Source organism: Ichthyophthirius multifiliis (genome assembly GCF_000220395.1).
Source record: "Ichthyophthirius multifiliis unplaced genomic scaffold scaff_1120509251127, whole genome shotgun sequence".
NCBI classification, from domain to species: domain Eukaryota; phylum Ciliophora; class Oligohymenophorea; order Hymenostomatida; genus Ichthyophthirius; species Ichthyophthirius multifiliis.
In genome coordinates this window covers 1017-15782 of record NW_004086179.1, presented here as the reverse complement: position 1 = coordinate 15782, position 14766 = coordinate 1017, and the positions used below count along the sequence as shown (strand labels likewise).

The 14766-nt window shown below is 15.0% G+C and overlaps 4 protein-coding genes across 4 annotated transcripts, besides 43 other annotated features; 1 reads left to right on the top strand and 3 right to left on the bottom strand. All coding sequences in view use genetic code 6, as the record gives it.

Annotated features, from left to right (window-relative positions):
• Positions 1-210: 210 nt before the first annotated feature.
• On the bottom strand, positions 211-1405 carry IMG5_145370 (hypothetical protein; the record flags this gene model as incomplete). Its single annotated transcript, XM_004031134.1, has 3 exons — positions 211-691; positions 732-908; positions 1041-1405. The coding sequence occupies 3 exons, from the start codon at positions 1403-1405 to the stop codon at positions 211-213; spliced, it is 1023 nt and encodes a 340-aa protein (XP_004031182.1).
• Positions 279-368: a microsatellite.
• Positions 282-376: a microsatellite.
• Positions 296-368: a microsatellite.
• Positions 486-518: a microsatellite.
• Positions 910-955: a microsatellite.
• Positions 916-955: a microsatellite.
• A 62-nt stretch (positions 1406-1467) lies between the features above and the next one.
• Positions 1468-1503: a microsatellite.
• Positions 1504-1798: 295 nt separating this feature from the next.
• Positions 1799-1828: a microsatellite.
• Positions 1829-1889: 61 nt separating this feature from the next.
• Positions 1890-1961: a microsatellite.
• Positions 1900-1969: a microsatellite.
• Positions 1970-2099: 130 nt separating this feature from the next.
• Positions 2100-2133: a microsatellite.
• A 208-nt stretch (positions 2134-2341) lies between these two features.
• Positions 2342-2390: a microsatellite.
• Positions 2343-2402: a microsatellite.
• A 639-nt stretch (positions 2403-3041) lies between these two features.
• Positions 3042-3078: a microsatellite.
• Positions 3079-3368: 290 nt separating this feature from the next.
• Positions 3369-3404: a microsatellite.
• Positions 3372-3415: a microsatellite.
• Positions 3416-4238: 823 nt separating this feature from the next.
• Positions 4239-4280: a microsatellite.
• A 1390-nt stretch (positions 4281-5670) lies between these two features.
• Positions 5671-5717: a microsatellite.
• A 761-nt stretch (positions 5718-6478) lies between these two features.
• Positions 6479-6558: a microsatellite.
• Positions 6505-6558: a microsatellite.
• Positions 6559-6568: 10 nt separating this feature from the next.
• Positions 6569-7301: a microsatellite.
• A 22-nt stretch (positions 7302-7323) lies between these two features.
• Positions 7324-7376: a microsatellite.
• A 511-nt stretch (positions 7377-7887) lies between these two features.
• Positions 7888-7935: a microsatellite.
• A 173-nt stretch (positions 7936-8108) lies between these two features.
• IMG5_145360 (hypothetical protein) lies at positions 8109-9375 on the top strand (the record flags this gene model as incomplete). The annotated part of the gene is made up of 2 exons (XM_004031133.1): positions 8109-9083; positions 9217-9375. Coding segments are annotated over 2 exons (1098 nt in total), but the record flags the coding sequence as incomplete, so codon positions are not given.
• Positions 9089-9171: a microsatellite.
• Positions 9107-9179: a microsatellite.
• Positions 9129-9189: a microsatellite.
• Positions 9140-9207: a microsatellite.
• Positions 9178-9213: a microsatellite.
• Positions 9376-9406: 31 nt separating the features above from the next.
• Positions 9407-9451: a microsatellite.
• Positions 9452-9594: 143 nt separating this feature from the next.
• Positions 9595-9642: a microsatellite.
• Positions 9603-9664: a microsatellite.
• A 756-nt stretch (positions 9665-10420) lies between these two features.
• IMG5_145350 (hypothetical protein) lies at positions 10421-11357 on the bottom strand (the record flags this gene model as incomplete). Its single annotated transcript, XM_004031132.1, has 3 exons — positions 10421-11047; positions 11123-11271; positions 11328-11357. The coding sequence occupies 3 exons, from the start codon at positions 11355-11357 to the stop codon at positions 10486-10488; spliced, it is 741 nt and encodes a 246-aa protein (XP_004031180.1). The 3' UTR covers positions 10421-10485.
• Positions 11358-11413: 56 nt separating this feature from the next.
• Positions 11414-11449: a microsatellite.
• A 137-nt stretch (positions 11450-11586) lies between these two features.
• Positions 11587-11662: a microsatellite.
• Positions 11592-11661: a microsatellite.
• A 1069-nt stretch (positions 11663-12731) lies between the features above and the next one.
• Positions 12732-12838: a microsatellite.
• Positions 12768-12847: a microsatellite.
• Positions 12785-12845: a microsatellite.
• Positions 12848-12860: 13 nt separating the features above from the next.
• IMG5_145340 (protein phosphatase 2c, putative) lies at positions 12861-14421 on the bottom strand (the record flags this gene model as incomplete). The annotated part of the gene is made up of 3 exons (XM_004031131.1): positions 12861-12911; positions 13188-13273; positions 13353-14421. 3 exons carry the CDS (start codon positions 14419-14421, stop codon positions 12861-12863), a joined length of 1206 nt encoding a protein of 401 aa, XP_004031179.1.
• Positions 12933-12986: a microsatellite.
• Positions 13104-13166: a microsatellite.
• Positions 14296-14440: a microsatellite.
• Positions 14441-14534: 94 nt separating this feature from the next.
• Positions 14535-14588: a microsatellite.
• Positions 14589-14639: 51 nt separating this feature from the next.
• Positions 14640-14677: a microsatellite.
• Positions 14641-14696: a microsatellite.
• Between the last annotated feature and the right edge of the window lie 70 nt (positions 14697-14766).

Genomic DNA, 14766 nt, shown 5'->3' with positions numbered 1-14766 from the left:
TTAATTTATTGTTAAGGTGTTAGATTTTATTTAGTAAAATATTTAACTAGTTAATCATGCTAATATGACCTAGATTTTTGTACTTTTTAATATTCTAGATATTAAATAAAACAGCTATATATATAAAAAAATAATAGAAGTTTTTAAAAAAGAAGGAATTAAAATATAAAATAAAGAAGAACAAAATATAATTATGTATTGTATTAATTCTCATAATTAAATATTGAATGAAAATCTAAACAAAATTTTTGGTTCAGAATAAAAAAAATGAATAAGTGTAAATATATAACAATAAATATATATATATATCTAAATATATAACATAATATAAATATATATAGATATAAATACATATATATATATATATAACATATATTCATAATATTTATTCTATTATATTCTTTTCTATTGGCTATTATTATATATTATATGTATTTTTAATATAAATTTATTTTTTAGATTTACCTCACTTTCATTTTAATTAATTTTTATTTCATATTTTTTTATTTCTTATTTTTCTTTTATATATATTATAAGTTCTTTTTTTCTTGTCTAGAGTATATTTCCAATTATTCCATCGACTTTGTATTTTTCAAACGATTCAAAAATTTTTTTTTCTAGTATTTTTTCATCAGTTTCTAATTTAAAAGAGAATACTTTAGATTTATGACAAATTTGTTTTATTTTCTCTCTTTTGATTTTTTATTTAAATATTTGTTAATTTTATTTACAATAATTTAGGAACTTTTTATAGTTTTAAAGTTAAACCGTCTTCTGTTTATTAATTTGATTATATTTTATGTTATGGTAAATCTTCAAAAGGAATGTAGAAATCACTTACTGCCGCTGATAGATAGATAATAATATTTTCAGGAAATTAATAAAGAGTTAATATTTAACAAAGTATTCTATAATTATAATATATATATATATATATATATATATATATATATATTATTTTTTGTTTTTTTTTATTTATAAAATAATTTATTTTAATATTGTTTTGTTAAAAATGAAATTTTATATATTAAATAATTTACATTATATTTTCTAAATATTCTTAAACAGTTTCATATTATATATATTAAATATGATTTTAATATTTTTTATATTCATTTATATAATCTTAGTATTTTTAAATACCTTATTCGAATATTTCCTCGACAGAAAATCGCCAAGTAAAAGGTATATATGATTTTTTTCGGTAAAAATATATTACTTTACAATTATTTTTTAAAAAATATTCACCTGATAAAGCTCCTCTTTGCCCTGTTGAAAAATTCTCGATTGATCTTACGAGATTTTTTTCTAAAGGTACTTAGGTACCTCCAGAAGTTATTAATATAATTTTTTATTGTGGATTCTTCCATTTTTCTAAGTTTTATTTTAATTATTCTTAAAACATATTTTTATTATTTTTTTAAAATTATTATTCTTATATATATATTAAATTACAAATATTTATTAATTTTTTTATTTTTATTTTTTTGTTTCTATTTTTTTTCAAAAATTATTATTATCTTCATTTTATTTTTTAAGTATTTTTTTTAATTCATTTAATCGAATTTTTTTAGTATTTTAACGATTTATTCCTAATTCTTTTTCGAAAAAACTTTGTTTTATAATAAATAAATAAATAAATATATATAATTTTAATATTATAAAAATATTTTATTACGCTTTTTTTGCATATTAATACATAAAATATTCTCTTTTAACTCTTTTTATTCTAGGAATAATAAGAGGAGCAATAAAAAGAAAAGAAGATATCATCTTTTTATGTTTTTTATTAAGTATTAATAATATTATAAATAAATAATATATAAATTTACTAGTCCAGAAACTAGAAAAATATAAACTTTATTTAATCTAAACTAATATCTAGAAAAATATAAATAGATATATATATATATATATATATATATATATATATATTTATAAATATTTATATATTTATATATTTAATATTAATTTTCTCAATTACTTTATTTCATCTAATGTTTTTTTAGAATAAGTATCTGGATTAAATAAATTATAAATGAAATATTTATACTATTTTAAAGAAACTGAAAATACTGTATCACCTTTACTTTTTTAAAATATTTTTATTTTTACTATATTTTTTTATTTACTCCCAAAAACTGCTTAGTCTAATACCAAATGGATCTCTAGGATTAAATTCTGATTTTTTTCCTATTTTTAATTATTTATAATGTTCTTCTAAAAATCTAGAACGGACATTTATTTTATCTTAATTGAATTATTAAATTATTTTATCTATATTGAGATTCATTTTTTAAAAAAAATTGAAAAAGTAAAAAATAAATAAATGTAAATAAAAATATATATATATATTATATTTATATATATTTATAATTATTTATATATATTTTAATATATTTTAAGATTTTTTATTTTTGTTTAAAATATACATTATTATTTTTTTATTATATGTATTATAGAAGAGGATTAATAATCAATTATTTTTTATAAATTAAACAATTATATTAATAATAAAATTAAAAATGAATAATACAATTTCATATAATTTTTCAAAATCTCCAAATAGTAAAATAATTATCATATTTTATTTATAATATAAAAAATAGAATAAAATTAAACCTTTAGCGAATTTAATATAAATAGTAAAATAATTATATCAACTCCTAAGAACTAAAGATAATAATTAAATAATACATATAATGTATAAACAATGGAATAAGTATAAAAAATAAATATTTTTTTTATATACATAAAATTTTTTAATAATAGCTAAAAAAATTTTAAGAATATAAATAACTTATTCTTAAGAATAAATATTAACAATAAGATCCAAATAGATTTTAACATTTATATGAATATGCAAAAAAAAACAGGAATAAATAAATACTTAAAAATTAGAAAAATTAAATTTGATTTGTCAACAGAATTTGAAGAATGTACATTTAGACCTTAAATAATATCAAATAAATGCAAACAAATATAGTTTTATATTACTAAGAATATTTTTGATAGAAGTAATGATTGGAAAAATTAAGTAGATATAAAAAAAAAAAAAATATAGAAAAAAATAAAATAAATGAATTAAATGGATGTACTTTTAAACCTGAAATTGTATATATTAATTTTTTAAGTATATTTTGTAAATTATTATTAAATAGAATAAAATTGAAAAATATAAAATTGAATAAAAAAATAAAAAATAGGTTGATAATAATACTAAAGGAGTCGATTAATTTATAAAAAGATAAATAAATGCAAGACAATAAAAAGAACATAAAAATTTTTTAATAAATAATCCTGAAAAAAAATGTTAATAAAAATTTTATTATCAAACAAATAAAAATAATGTAAAATTCTACATATTTTATAAATATATATAAATATATATATATATATATATAAAATTATATATTTTTTTTTATATTTATAATATAGAAATCTATAAATAATACTCTTTCTTTTTAATATAAACAAAAATTTTTATTAAATAATTCTTCTTTAAATGTATATTATTATTTTAATTAATAATATAAAATATGTTATATATTCTTTTTTTAATTACAATATAAATTAGGTATAATAAAGTATGACTAAATCTAAATTAAATTACTAAGTTATTCTTAAAACATTACATAATTAATTATATGAAGCTTAAATATGAAACCTTATAAAAAAATATAAAATATTAATGTAGAAAAAAAATCTGTTTATAAATTTATACAAAAAACACATCTATATTCTCTATTTATTTTTATAATAATATTTATTTTTGTATTTAAATAAAAAATATAAATTCTATTCTCAATATTAATAATATTTTAATTTTTTTATTTATATAATAATTGTTTATATTGTTCATATTAGTAAGTATTTATTTTTTAAAAACTATATTTTTTTTATATAATAATAATATTTATCTTTAAAAGTAAAAAAGCTCTCCAAATTTCCTTCATTTTTAAATTCTTTTTAGATTATATATTATTATTTTATAAAAATAAAATATTAAACTATAAAATGGAAGCTATTTTATAATTACATTTTTTTTTAATTATTGCATTTACAGTTTTTAATAATTTTTATTTATAATTTAAGGTTTTATTTCTTTTTTTTTGTTTAAAAATGTCTTTATATATTTATATAATATTAGTAAATTTATTTTATGTATTTTTTTATTAACTTTTTGCATTTTAAGTAAATTATATAAATAGAATAAACATTGTATTTTAAATTTATTAATACATATATATAAATATACATATAAATAAATATACAAATAAGTGCCATATATAAATATTTTTTTTTTGATAAAAACTTATAATTTATATATATATAATTAGTCAAAACCATATTTTATATTAATATTAATAACATATTATTACTCCAAAAATAAAAATCAAAAAAGGGTTTTATCTTTAATTAACAATTCGAATTATTCTTTAGTTAGTCTGATATTTTTACAATTTTTATATTTCAAATAATTTTCTTTTTCATATTTTTAATTACAATTAGTTTACATTTCATCTTCATTTACCTATTCGTGAATAACTGAAAGTTCATTTTCTATTTTTTTAATTGTACTTTAAGCAATATCATTATTAAAAGAATCAATATCAAGATTGACTTACTCGATTTTTTATGGGGAAAATTAAAAACTGGAATTTTATGAATTATTATTATAATCTTCATGTAAAAACTCGAATTTTTCTTTAATGAAATTATTAAAATCTTTTTATTATTCTTAATACTAATATTATTCTGGTTTTTTATTTGAATGAACTTATTATTATTTTAAAATTAAATAAATTTGTTTTTCTTAATCTTTTAATATAGAAGTGAATTATTTATCTTTAGTATTTATTTATTTGGTTAAAAATTCAAATTATTAAAGGAATTTATTTTTAGTATCTTATTATATATTTTCGTTTGTTTTATATTCTTTGAAAAATTGTTTAATATCGCTTTTCATTTAAAATGTGCACTTTTTTAATTCCTCGAATTCTCCTCGAAATTAATTTAAAATTTCTTATATTAATTAAACGTTTTCATCTATAAGTTTTTATACTTCGTTTTTTTCACAGAAATTGTTTCTCTTTTCAATATTTAATATCTTATTATATAGTTCTGTAAATTATCTATATTTATATATTTTATTTTAAAATGGATTATTTTTTTTATTTTATTACTGTTAATTTTCTACAGTATATTGTCTTAGTTCTTTTCTTAATGTTTCTTATATAAATTATGTCATTTTTATATCTGGTGGAGTACTTAAATTACTTTAATTTGATTAATATTTTATTAATTAGGCACTATTTAATGTCGATTATTGAAAATAATTATTAAATGATAAACTTTAGTTGCTATCAAAACTATTTTCTCGGTTTGTGTTCATTTAATTTAATTATAGGTTTTTATTTACACGATCTTATTTGTTTATATTTTCTTAATTTTGATAAAATATAGGCTGCTTATATGTCCCTTTTTAACAAGATGGGGGTCTTTTTAATTTATCGTTCATTTTTATTTATTTAATTCAAATAATAAATATTTATTTTGAATAAAATTAATTTATACTAATATTTTTTTTAAATAAAAAATATATAAAATGTATTTATAAATTTTTTTCATAATTTTGAAAAATATTTAATAAAATTTTAATTATTTTTAATATATATATATATATATATATATATATAATATATATTATTATATATTTATTTTATTCTATTTATTTATCTTTATATATACATATATTACTTTATTTAAAAAATAAAATTGTATTTTTTTTTAAATGATTAAATATAAAAAATATTTTAATTTAATAAAATATATATATTTTTTTTCCTAATATATAAATAAAATAATAAGTTTATAAATAAAATTTATTTAATTTGTAAATAAAAATTAACATTATTAATGCTGAGTATAGTTTTATAATAATAACAGTATAAAAATTCAAATGATGATTAAATAAACTTACCTAATTGCAATATATTTAAAATCGATAAAATAAATGAAGAATATACTTATATTTTAATATTAAAATTACCTTAAAACATGTTAAGATTTTTAAAAGGACTTGATTAATTTAAAAATTTAAAAGAAATAGATTTTAGTTAAAATTATATAAGTGAAATTGAAGAACTTGATAATATTTCAAATAAATTTCATTTGGAAAAACTGAACTTGATTGGAAATCCTTTGATGAAATAAAGGCCTAGTTTTTAATATATAAAAGAAAAATATTTCTTTAATTTAAAAGAATTTAATATCGAATTATTATAATAATTAAGAAGTTACTCTTTAATAGAAAAAAATAGTTAAAATAATAAAAAATGTGAAAAAAATTCAACTAGTTTTAATTTTGCTGTTTAATAGAATAAATAAATTTGTATAAAAAATTAAAAAAGTCTATTAGATTAATTATAAAATTATTAAAAAATTATTTAAAATGAGAATTTTATAAATAAAAATAAAAAAAATATGGTTAATCGTTTAGTATAAAAAAATATTGAAAATAGTTTATTTTAAAAAAATATAGCAAATAGTTATTTTTTAATAAACAAAAATATAGATAATAGTTAATTTCAATAAAAAATGGATAACAGTTAATTAAAAAAAAACATGGAATACTGTTAATTTCAATAAAAAATGAAAAAAAATTAATTTAAAAAATACATGGAAAACTGTTAGTTTCAATAAAATACGGAAAAAAGTTAATATCAATAAAATATGGAAAACAGTTAATTTCAATAAAAATTGGAAAACAGTAAATTTAAAAAAAACATGGAAAACTGTTAATTTCGATAAAATATGGAAAACCATTAATTTTAATAAAATACGGAAAACAGTTAATATTAATAACATATGGATAACTTTTAATATTAATAAAATATGGAAAACAGTTAATATTAATAAAATATGGAAAATAATTAATTTCAATAAAAAATAGAAAACAATTAATTTCGATAAAATATGGAAAGCTGTTTATTTCAATAAAATATGGAAAACAGTTAATTTCAATAAAATATGGAAAACAGTTAATATTAATAAAACATGGAAAACTGTTAATTTCAATAAAATACGGAAAATAATTAATTTCAATAAAATACGGAAAATAGCTAATATTAATAAAACATTGAAAAAAGTTAATTTCAATAAAACACGGAAGACAGTTAATTTCAATAAGATATAAAAAACAGTTAAATTCATTAAAATACTGAAAACAGCTAATATTATTAAAACATGGAAAACTGTTAATTTCAATAAAATATGGAAAATAGTTAATTTCAATAAAAAAATTAATTTTAAATAAAGAATAATATGGTAAATAATTAATTTTAAAAAAATATAGTAAATAATTTATTTTAAAAGAAAAAAAATATCGAAATATTTGATGAAGAAAAATATAAAGTGAATTTTTTAGAAAATTAAAAAAAATAAAATATGAAACAAAAATTATTTAATATAATAAATGATAATACATAATAATATATTTCTTCTAAATAATAAATAATTAATAAGATTTTTTAACAATCAAAGTCTAATAATAATATAAATTAACCTTTATTTATACAATAATAACAATAGAAATTAAATTGTTAATAAAAACATTCCGAAAAGTATATTAATATGAAAAAAAATGCATGTAAATATAATATTAATAATTAATTAAACTAAATATAAGCTTAAAAAAATAAAAATATATTTCAAAGTTAAATATTAGTCTAAAAACATATAGAAAGTATAGATAAAGATATTTAAAATTTATCTTTAAAGTTTTATTAAAATAGTTTATATAAAAAAGTTTTCATATCTTTAAAATAATATATATAAAAATAATTTAAAAAATAATGAAAGAATATTATAAATAAAATAAAAAAAATATATATGTATAAATATATATAAATATATATATATATATTATTATATTAATTATATAATCTCAAAAATATATTTAATTGATTAAATTCTTATATATAATATAAAATAAATATATATAAATTATAAAAAAGATGTAAACTTGCATTTAACATCTGTAATAACCTTATATTGTCATAAATATAGATGAAAAACCTATTTTAATGTGTTCTAAATGCCTTTAAGCTAACAAAAAAGAAAATTAGATATTATTATATTTATAAGATATATAAAGCACTAATTTTTAGGATTTATAGATTCCTTTATGGCGTATAAAAGATGAAGAAATATTAAATGAAATTAGTGATTATTTAATCAAAAGGAAATTTTTGAATATTAATAAAAAAATAGAAGTCGTATTTGATTAAATAAAATAAAAAATAATAAATATAATAGAAAATGCTAAAGAGAAATATATTGAAAAATTAGGAGAAAATTGTGATTTTATTTAGTCTTTAATAGAAGTTTTTTAAAAAGTTGTTCCAGTAGATTTAATATAGGGTAAACTTCAGAATTTTACTAATAAAGAGGATTTTGAAATGTTTTTTTAGGATTTGTTATAAAATTAGGAAAGAAAGAATCTTTTTTAAGAATTAAAAGAATAATATTAGGCTATTTTAGATTAGGAAAAACAACTTAATTATAAAAATTTAAGAAATTAATTTCTAATTGAATTGCCTAATTTACTTTCTGATCATAGTTTAGATAGATAAGAGTCGCCATTTTATTAGAAACAAAATCAAGATGATTAATTAATACTAAAAAAAGTCAATTCAATAAAAGAAGAAGTCAAAATTATCATAATGGGACCTCAAAGTGTACCGAAAAATGGTTTTATTAATACCTTGATACATTAGGAGTTCTCAAATGAAAAAATTTAGGCTAAAAATAAAAGTTATGTATATCCTTTTTAAATTTAGGAAAAAAATTTGACACTTGTTTTGTAAGAAATCGAAGAAATCAATAAGTAAAGTAAAGTAAATTTAGAAAATATGAAAGTTTTAGTACTTTTAGCAGATAAGAATTCTAAAATTGAAGAACTTGAATACAATTTAGTTTAGTTTTAAGAAATGGGAGTAAAAGCTGATTAATTTGAAAAGATATTAATATTTTTAGTTTTTTTAGAAGAAAAAGAAAACGAAAATTAATAAATATTTTAGGTAAAATAATTTTATAGATAAAAATATATATTTTATTATAAATTAATATATATATAATATTATTATTTAAATATATATATATATTATATTTATATTTATTTATATAATTTTTTTATTTATTTATTTTTTTAAGAACATAAAGGAATTTTTCAAAAATTATAAAATAAATGATTTTTTAAAAGTAAATAATAAAGATTATTAATAGGTAAAGGATTGTTTTATCAAAATTTTATAATAATAATAGTAATTTATTTGAATATTGATTTTTTTTTTGTTCATTCCCAATTATTTTAACATCTTTAAACTAAAATTTAATTTAGATTTTTATTTTCATTTATTAAATTATTTATTTTATTTTATTGAAATTAAATAAAATTTTCATTTTATTAATTTTATACTTTTAGTTTTTCACATTTTCTGTATAATTCTTCTTATAGTATTTAATATTCTTATATTTATTTATTTTCATATATTTAATTATTTTATTAATATTATATTTTTTCTTTAATTTTTTAATTTTTTTATATCTATTCATTTTATTTTTATATTTAATTTTATTCTAATTAATTTTTTATTATATTCTCTTATTTATTTTTCTCTTCCTATATGTTTTTTAATTATTCTTTTAATATTTTACATTTTTATCTTAATATATTGTATTTTTATTAAATAATTAAATTTTTTTATTCTAAAAGTTCATATTTTTATTGAATTTCTTCATTATATTTCACTAATTTGAGATTATTTACTTTAAATAATTCTACTTATTTATCAAAAATAGTATTTTTTTAATCATTTTCTTTGATTTTTTATTTCAAAGTTATATTTTCAATTTCTAATTCTTATTTTTTTTTTCTAAGGCAATATTTTTTTATTAAAATAAACTAATTTCATTTAAATTTTCATTTATTTTTTCCTAAAGTGTTTATAATTACTACAAAAATAAAGTTTCATTTTTTATTAAAAAAGAGTTCGAATTAAAACTTTCCTATAATATATGAGAATTAGTTTTCGAAGAAAAAGACGAATTTACATTTTTCCGTTTAATTTTTTAAACGTTTTCAATACAAAATGAGCGATTTTCCTTAGATTTATTATTTATATATTATAAAAATATCGAATTATTTTATTAACTTTCATTTATGTAGTTTAATATTTAATTTTTTAAAGGATTTTCTTAATATAAAGGGCTTTATAAAACACTCATTTTTTAAAAATACTAAAAAAACAAAAAAAGACAAATCAAAAAATTTATATATATAAAAAATTATTTTGAAATAATATATATATATGTAAAACAAAAGAATCTCTATATATATATATTTTATTTTTTTCTTCGTAAAAAATAAAAAAATATACATTTAAAAAATAAGCACTTTATATATAAAAAATTAAAATAATTTCATAATATTTTAACTTCATTTTTTAGTTTATCAATTAAAGAATCTACACTATCTAAAATAAGTCCTCCTTATCTAACCTAAGGACTTTCAGTCTTTAAAATTTCAAATCCAGTCTTCAAATCTACTCCTAAACTGTCTAATTTTATCTCTTCTACTGGTTTTTTATTAGCTTTCATAATATTAGGCACTGTAGTGAACCTTGGTGTGTTTAATCTAAGATCACATGTGATAATACCAGGCAATTTAAAGCTTAATGTTTGAATTCCGCCATCTATTTCTCTACTTACTTCGGCATTTTCACCTAGTAATTTTACTTCTGAAGCGAAAGTGGCTTAAGGCCAGTCTAATAGACCTGCTAGAAGCTAGCCTGTTTAATTAAAGTCATCATCTATTGACTATTTACCTAAAAAAACAAGGTCAAACTTATCTCTTAGGATGATTTTTTACAATATACGGGCAACAATTAGTGGTTAAAGTTACTAATCAGAAGTTAAATCAGTCAATATATGAAGCCCTTTATCAGCACCCATTGCTAAAGCATGTTTTAGTGTTTAATTGAAGCTATATATAAAGTTATAAAATTTAAAGGGGGAAAAAAAAAAAAAGAAAAAATTTTTTTTTTTTTTTTTTTTTTACGTTTTTGGACCTATTGTTAAAACTACGATTTCGTTTATGGTTTTTTTCTCTTTTTATCGAATTGCCTCTTCTACGGCTATTTCGCAAAAAGGATTTATTGATTAAGCTACTTTTGTGTCTACACCAGAAAAATCAGGTTTTACACGAATCTTTATTTTATTTTATTTTCATCTTTTTTAATTTTTACTTTTTAAGCATAATCTACTACACGTTTTATACTAACTAATGCTTTCATGTTATTTGTTTTTTTGTTTTGTGTTTTAAGGTTTTTTGTATTGTTTTATATAATGAATATATATATATATAAATATATATATATATATATATTATGGTCTTTTCTTAATTTATTTATGAATTATTTATAGTATTAAATATATAAATAAAAAATATTGAAATATATATCAAAATATAAAATTATAGGTAATAGTATGTTTTTAGATAAAACAATAATAAAAATAAAATAAATATAATAATATATATATAAGTTATATATAAAAAAATAATTTAGTATAATATATAATATAATTATAAATTATATATTTAATTGATAAATAAAAAAAAAAAAAAAATTATATATATATATAATCTTACATATATATATAAAAACAATATAATTATATAAGTTAATTATATATTTATATATATCTATATATATAATCTTTTCAATATTGTCTTTAATTATTTTTTTCTATATCAATATTTTAGAATGTATGTTTACGAATTATTTTAATATTTATTTTTTTAGAATAAAAATTATGAAAATGCTATAAAAAATCCAAATAAAAAAATTAAATTTAAATAATAAAAAATAATAGGAAAAGGCTTATTTTTTTCATTTTTTTCATTAAAATCAATATCAAATTTATTCTTTTAAATAAAATAAATTTTTATTAATAAAAAAACGTTAATTTAATTCAAAATATCCAGAATTATCAATTATTACCATTAAAAAATATCAAAAAATAACAAAAAAAATAATATGTTTATACAGAAATATCCAGAAAATAATAATTTTAAATTTGTGTTTTCTTATTTATTTTCTAATTGTCTAAAAAGTTCTATTTAAATAAAAAAAAGATACATATTATATACCAATATACCCATACTTATTTTTTAAAAATAAAATTAAGATATTAGTATAAAACCAAAACTTAAGATTATATAAGAGAAAGGGTTTATAAGGAGAAATTTATAGCATTTTATGACAAAAATGTTAAAGTAAATTGCTGAAAAAAAAAAAAAAATTGGAGAAAGAAAAGGAAAAAAATGTAATAAAAAAAACTTTTTATCCTTATTATTAACAAATATGAGTATTAAAAAGAAGCAAGCAAAATTTAAAGGCCAAAAAACCATAAAAAGAGAAAATTCAGAAAAAACAAGGTTATTTTTAGTAATTATTTGTATTTTTTTATTCTTAAACTATTCATATATTATTTAACTTAGAAATATTTGAATTATTAATAAAGTTTAAGATATAAAATCTGAGAAAATCTTAAAATACAATTTATCTTTTTTATCAATAATTTCATTATTTATCATTATTATATTTTAAAAACTCATATTTTTTTAAAATAAAAAAAAAACAAATTAAATATCGTTACTTTTTTAAATATATATATATAAATAAAAATATATATATAAAAAAATATATATAGATACATATTTATATATATATTGATATATATAAATATTTTTATATATATATATATATTTATAATTATTTATGTTTTCTAAAAAATCAATTTAAGCTAATAAAAATACAAGTAATATCATCAATTACATCATAATTCTATTAGAAAAATTATTAAAAATATATATATATATATATATATATATATATATATATATATATATATATATATATTACTTATTTCCATTATTAAATAGATTATTATATAATTTTATTACATAAAAAATCTATATTATCTTATTATGAATCATAGTATTAAAGAATAATTTAAATAATCTTTTTTATTATAAAATATATATATATATATATATTAATTATATATATATTTATATATATGTATATTTATTTATATATTTTTATATTTAAAATAATTACTTTTTTATTATCTATAAACTCCCAAACTCCGTCTGAAGCTATAATAATAAATTTATCATTTTATTTAATTTCATACTATTTTATTTCTATTAATAAATAATATAAAAAATAAATATAAATACAAATAAAATATATTAAAATTATTAATTTATTTTATATATATACCCGGTTCACATATAACACCTACTTAAGAAGCTATAACATCCCCAAATGATCTTGACATAGCTAATCCTGGTATATTTTCATTTCCTATCCATATTCTATATGGTCCTATAGGTTTATTATTTTCATCTTTATAGCAATCTACTCTTCCCCCATTTTGGATGATCCTTTCATATTCAGAAGGGTTGTCTGGCTTATGATCTTTACTAAGGGATATATGTGACCAATTTTATTAATCTTATAGGTATAGTACAGCCCTTGAATCTCCTGCATTTGCTGTCCAGACTTTATTTCCTATTATAAGTACACATACACAAGTAGATCCGGAAAATGAACAATCTATTTCGGACTCTAAAAGCTCTTTACTTGTCAAAAGGAAGGCTAGATTTAATGAGTTTTAGATAAAATTGTCCTTTTCGTTTTTTATTTGTCTATATAAGGCTTACTCAAGTTTTTTAGGAAGAACATCTTTTATAAATGAGGAGACTATATGGCCGTTTATACCATGTCCGTCACAAACAGCGAATAAAAAACGGTTTTATTTTTTATTTAATTTATTTATATAAATTATATTGTCTTGGTTTGTTTTTGTTATGCATTAATTAGAACCAGCTTATGTTTTAAAAGAAAAATTTTTTAAATAGGATTTTTTAGAAGTTTATTTATATTAATGATTATTTTTTAAATTTATTTGAATATTTGCTTTATCATTATTTATAACATTGTCAGTAATTTATGAAGATTTTTTTAATTGTTTTTATAAATACTAAAATTTAGGATAAAATGAAATTAAATTTTTTAAATTATATTTTTCGGTTGAATATATGCTTTATTTCGATTTATTTTTTTATAATAATAATAAAAAACTACTTTTTTCTTATTAGTCTAATGAAAGTTGTTTATATTTATTATTTAAATCATTTTCAGATTTAAGTTTATTAGTTACATTATTATTATTTTATTTATTATTATGAATATTTTATCGATTATTTATAATATTATATTATTATTATTATTATTATTATTATTATTATTATTATTTTTTTATTATTACTATTATTATAATTATCATTACTATTATTTCTATTATTTTTTTATATTAATTTTTAATTAAAATCATTTTCTATAAATTATTTTGATATAGTTGATTAACTTCTTTTATGATTTTTTATTTATGAAGAACTATTTTTTAATATTTTTTATATTATTTTTTTGCATTTTTTTGTATTTTTTTTTACAAACATTTTTATTATTTAGATTTATCATTGGAAAATTTAGTTTCACTAAGAGATTTTTTTTATATATATTTTATTTTATTTTTATTTTATGATAATTATATTTAATTTTAATATTTGTTATTAGAAAATTCATTTAAAAAAGACATTCTTAAATTTTAATATTATTATTACTATTTGGA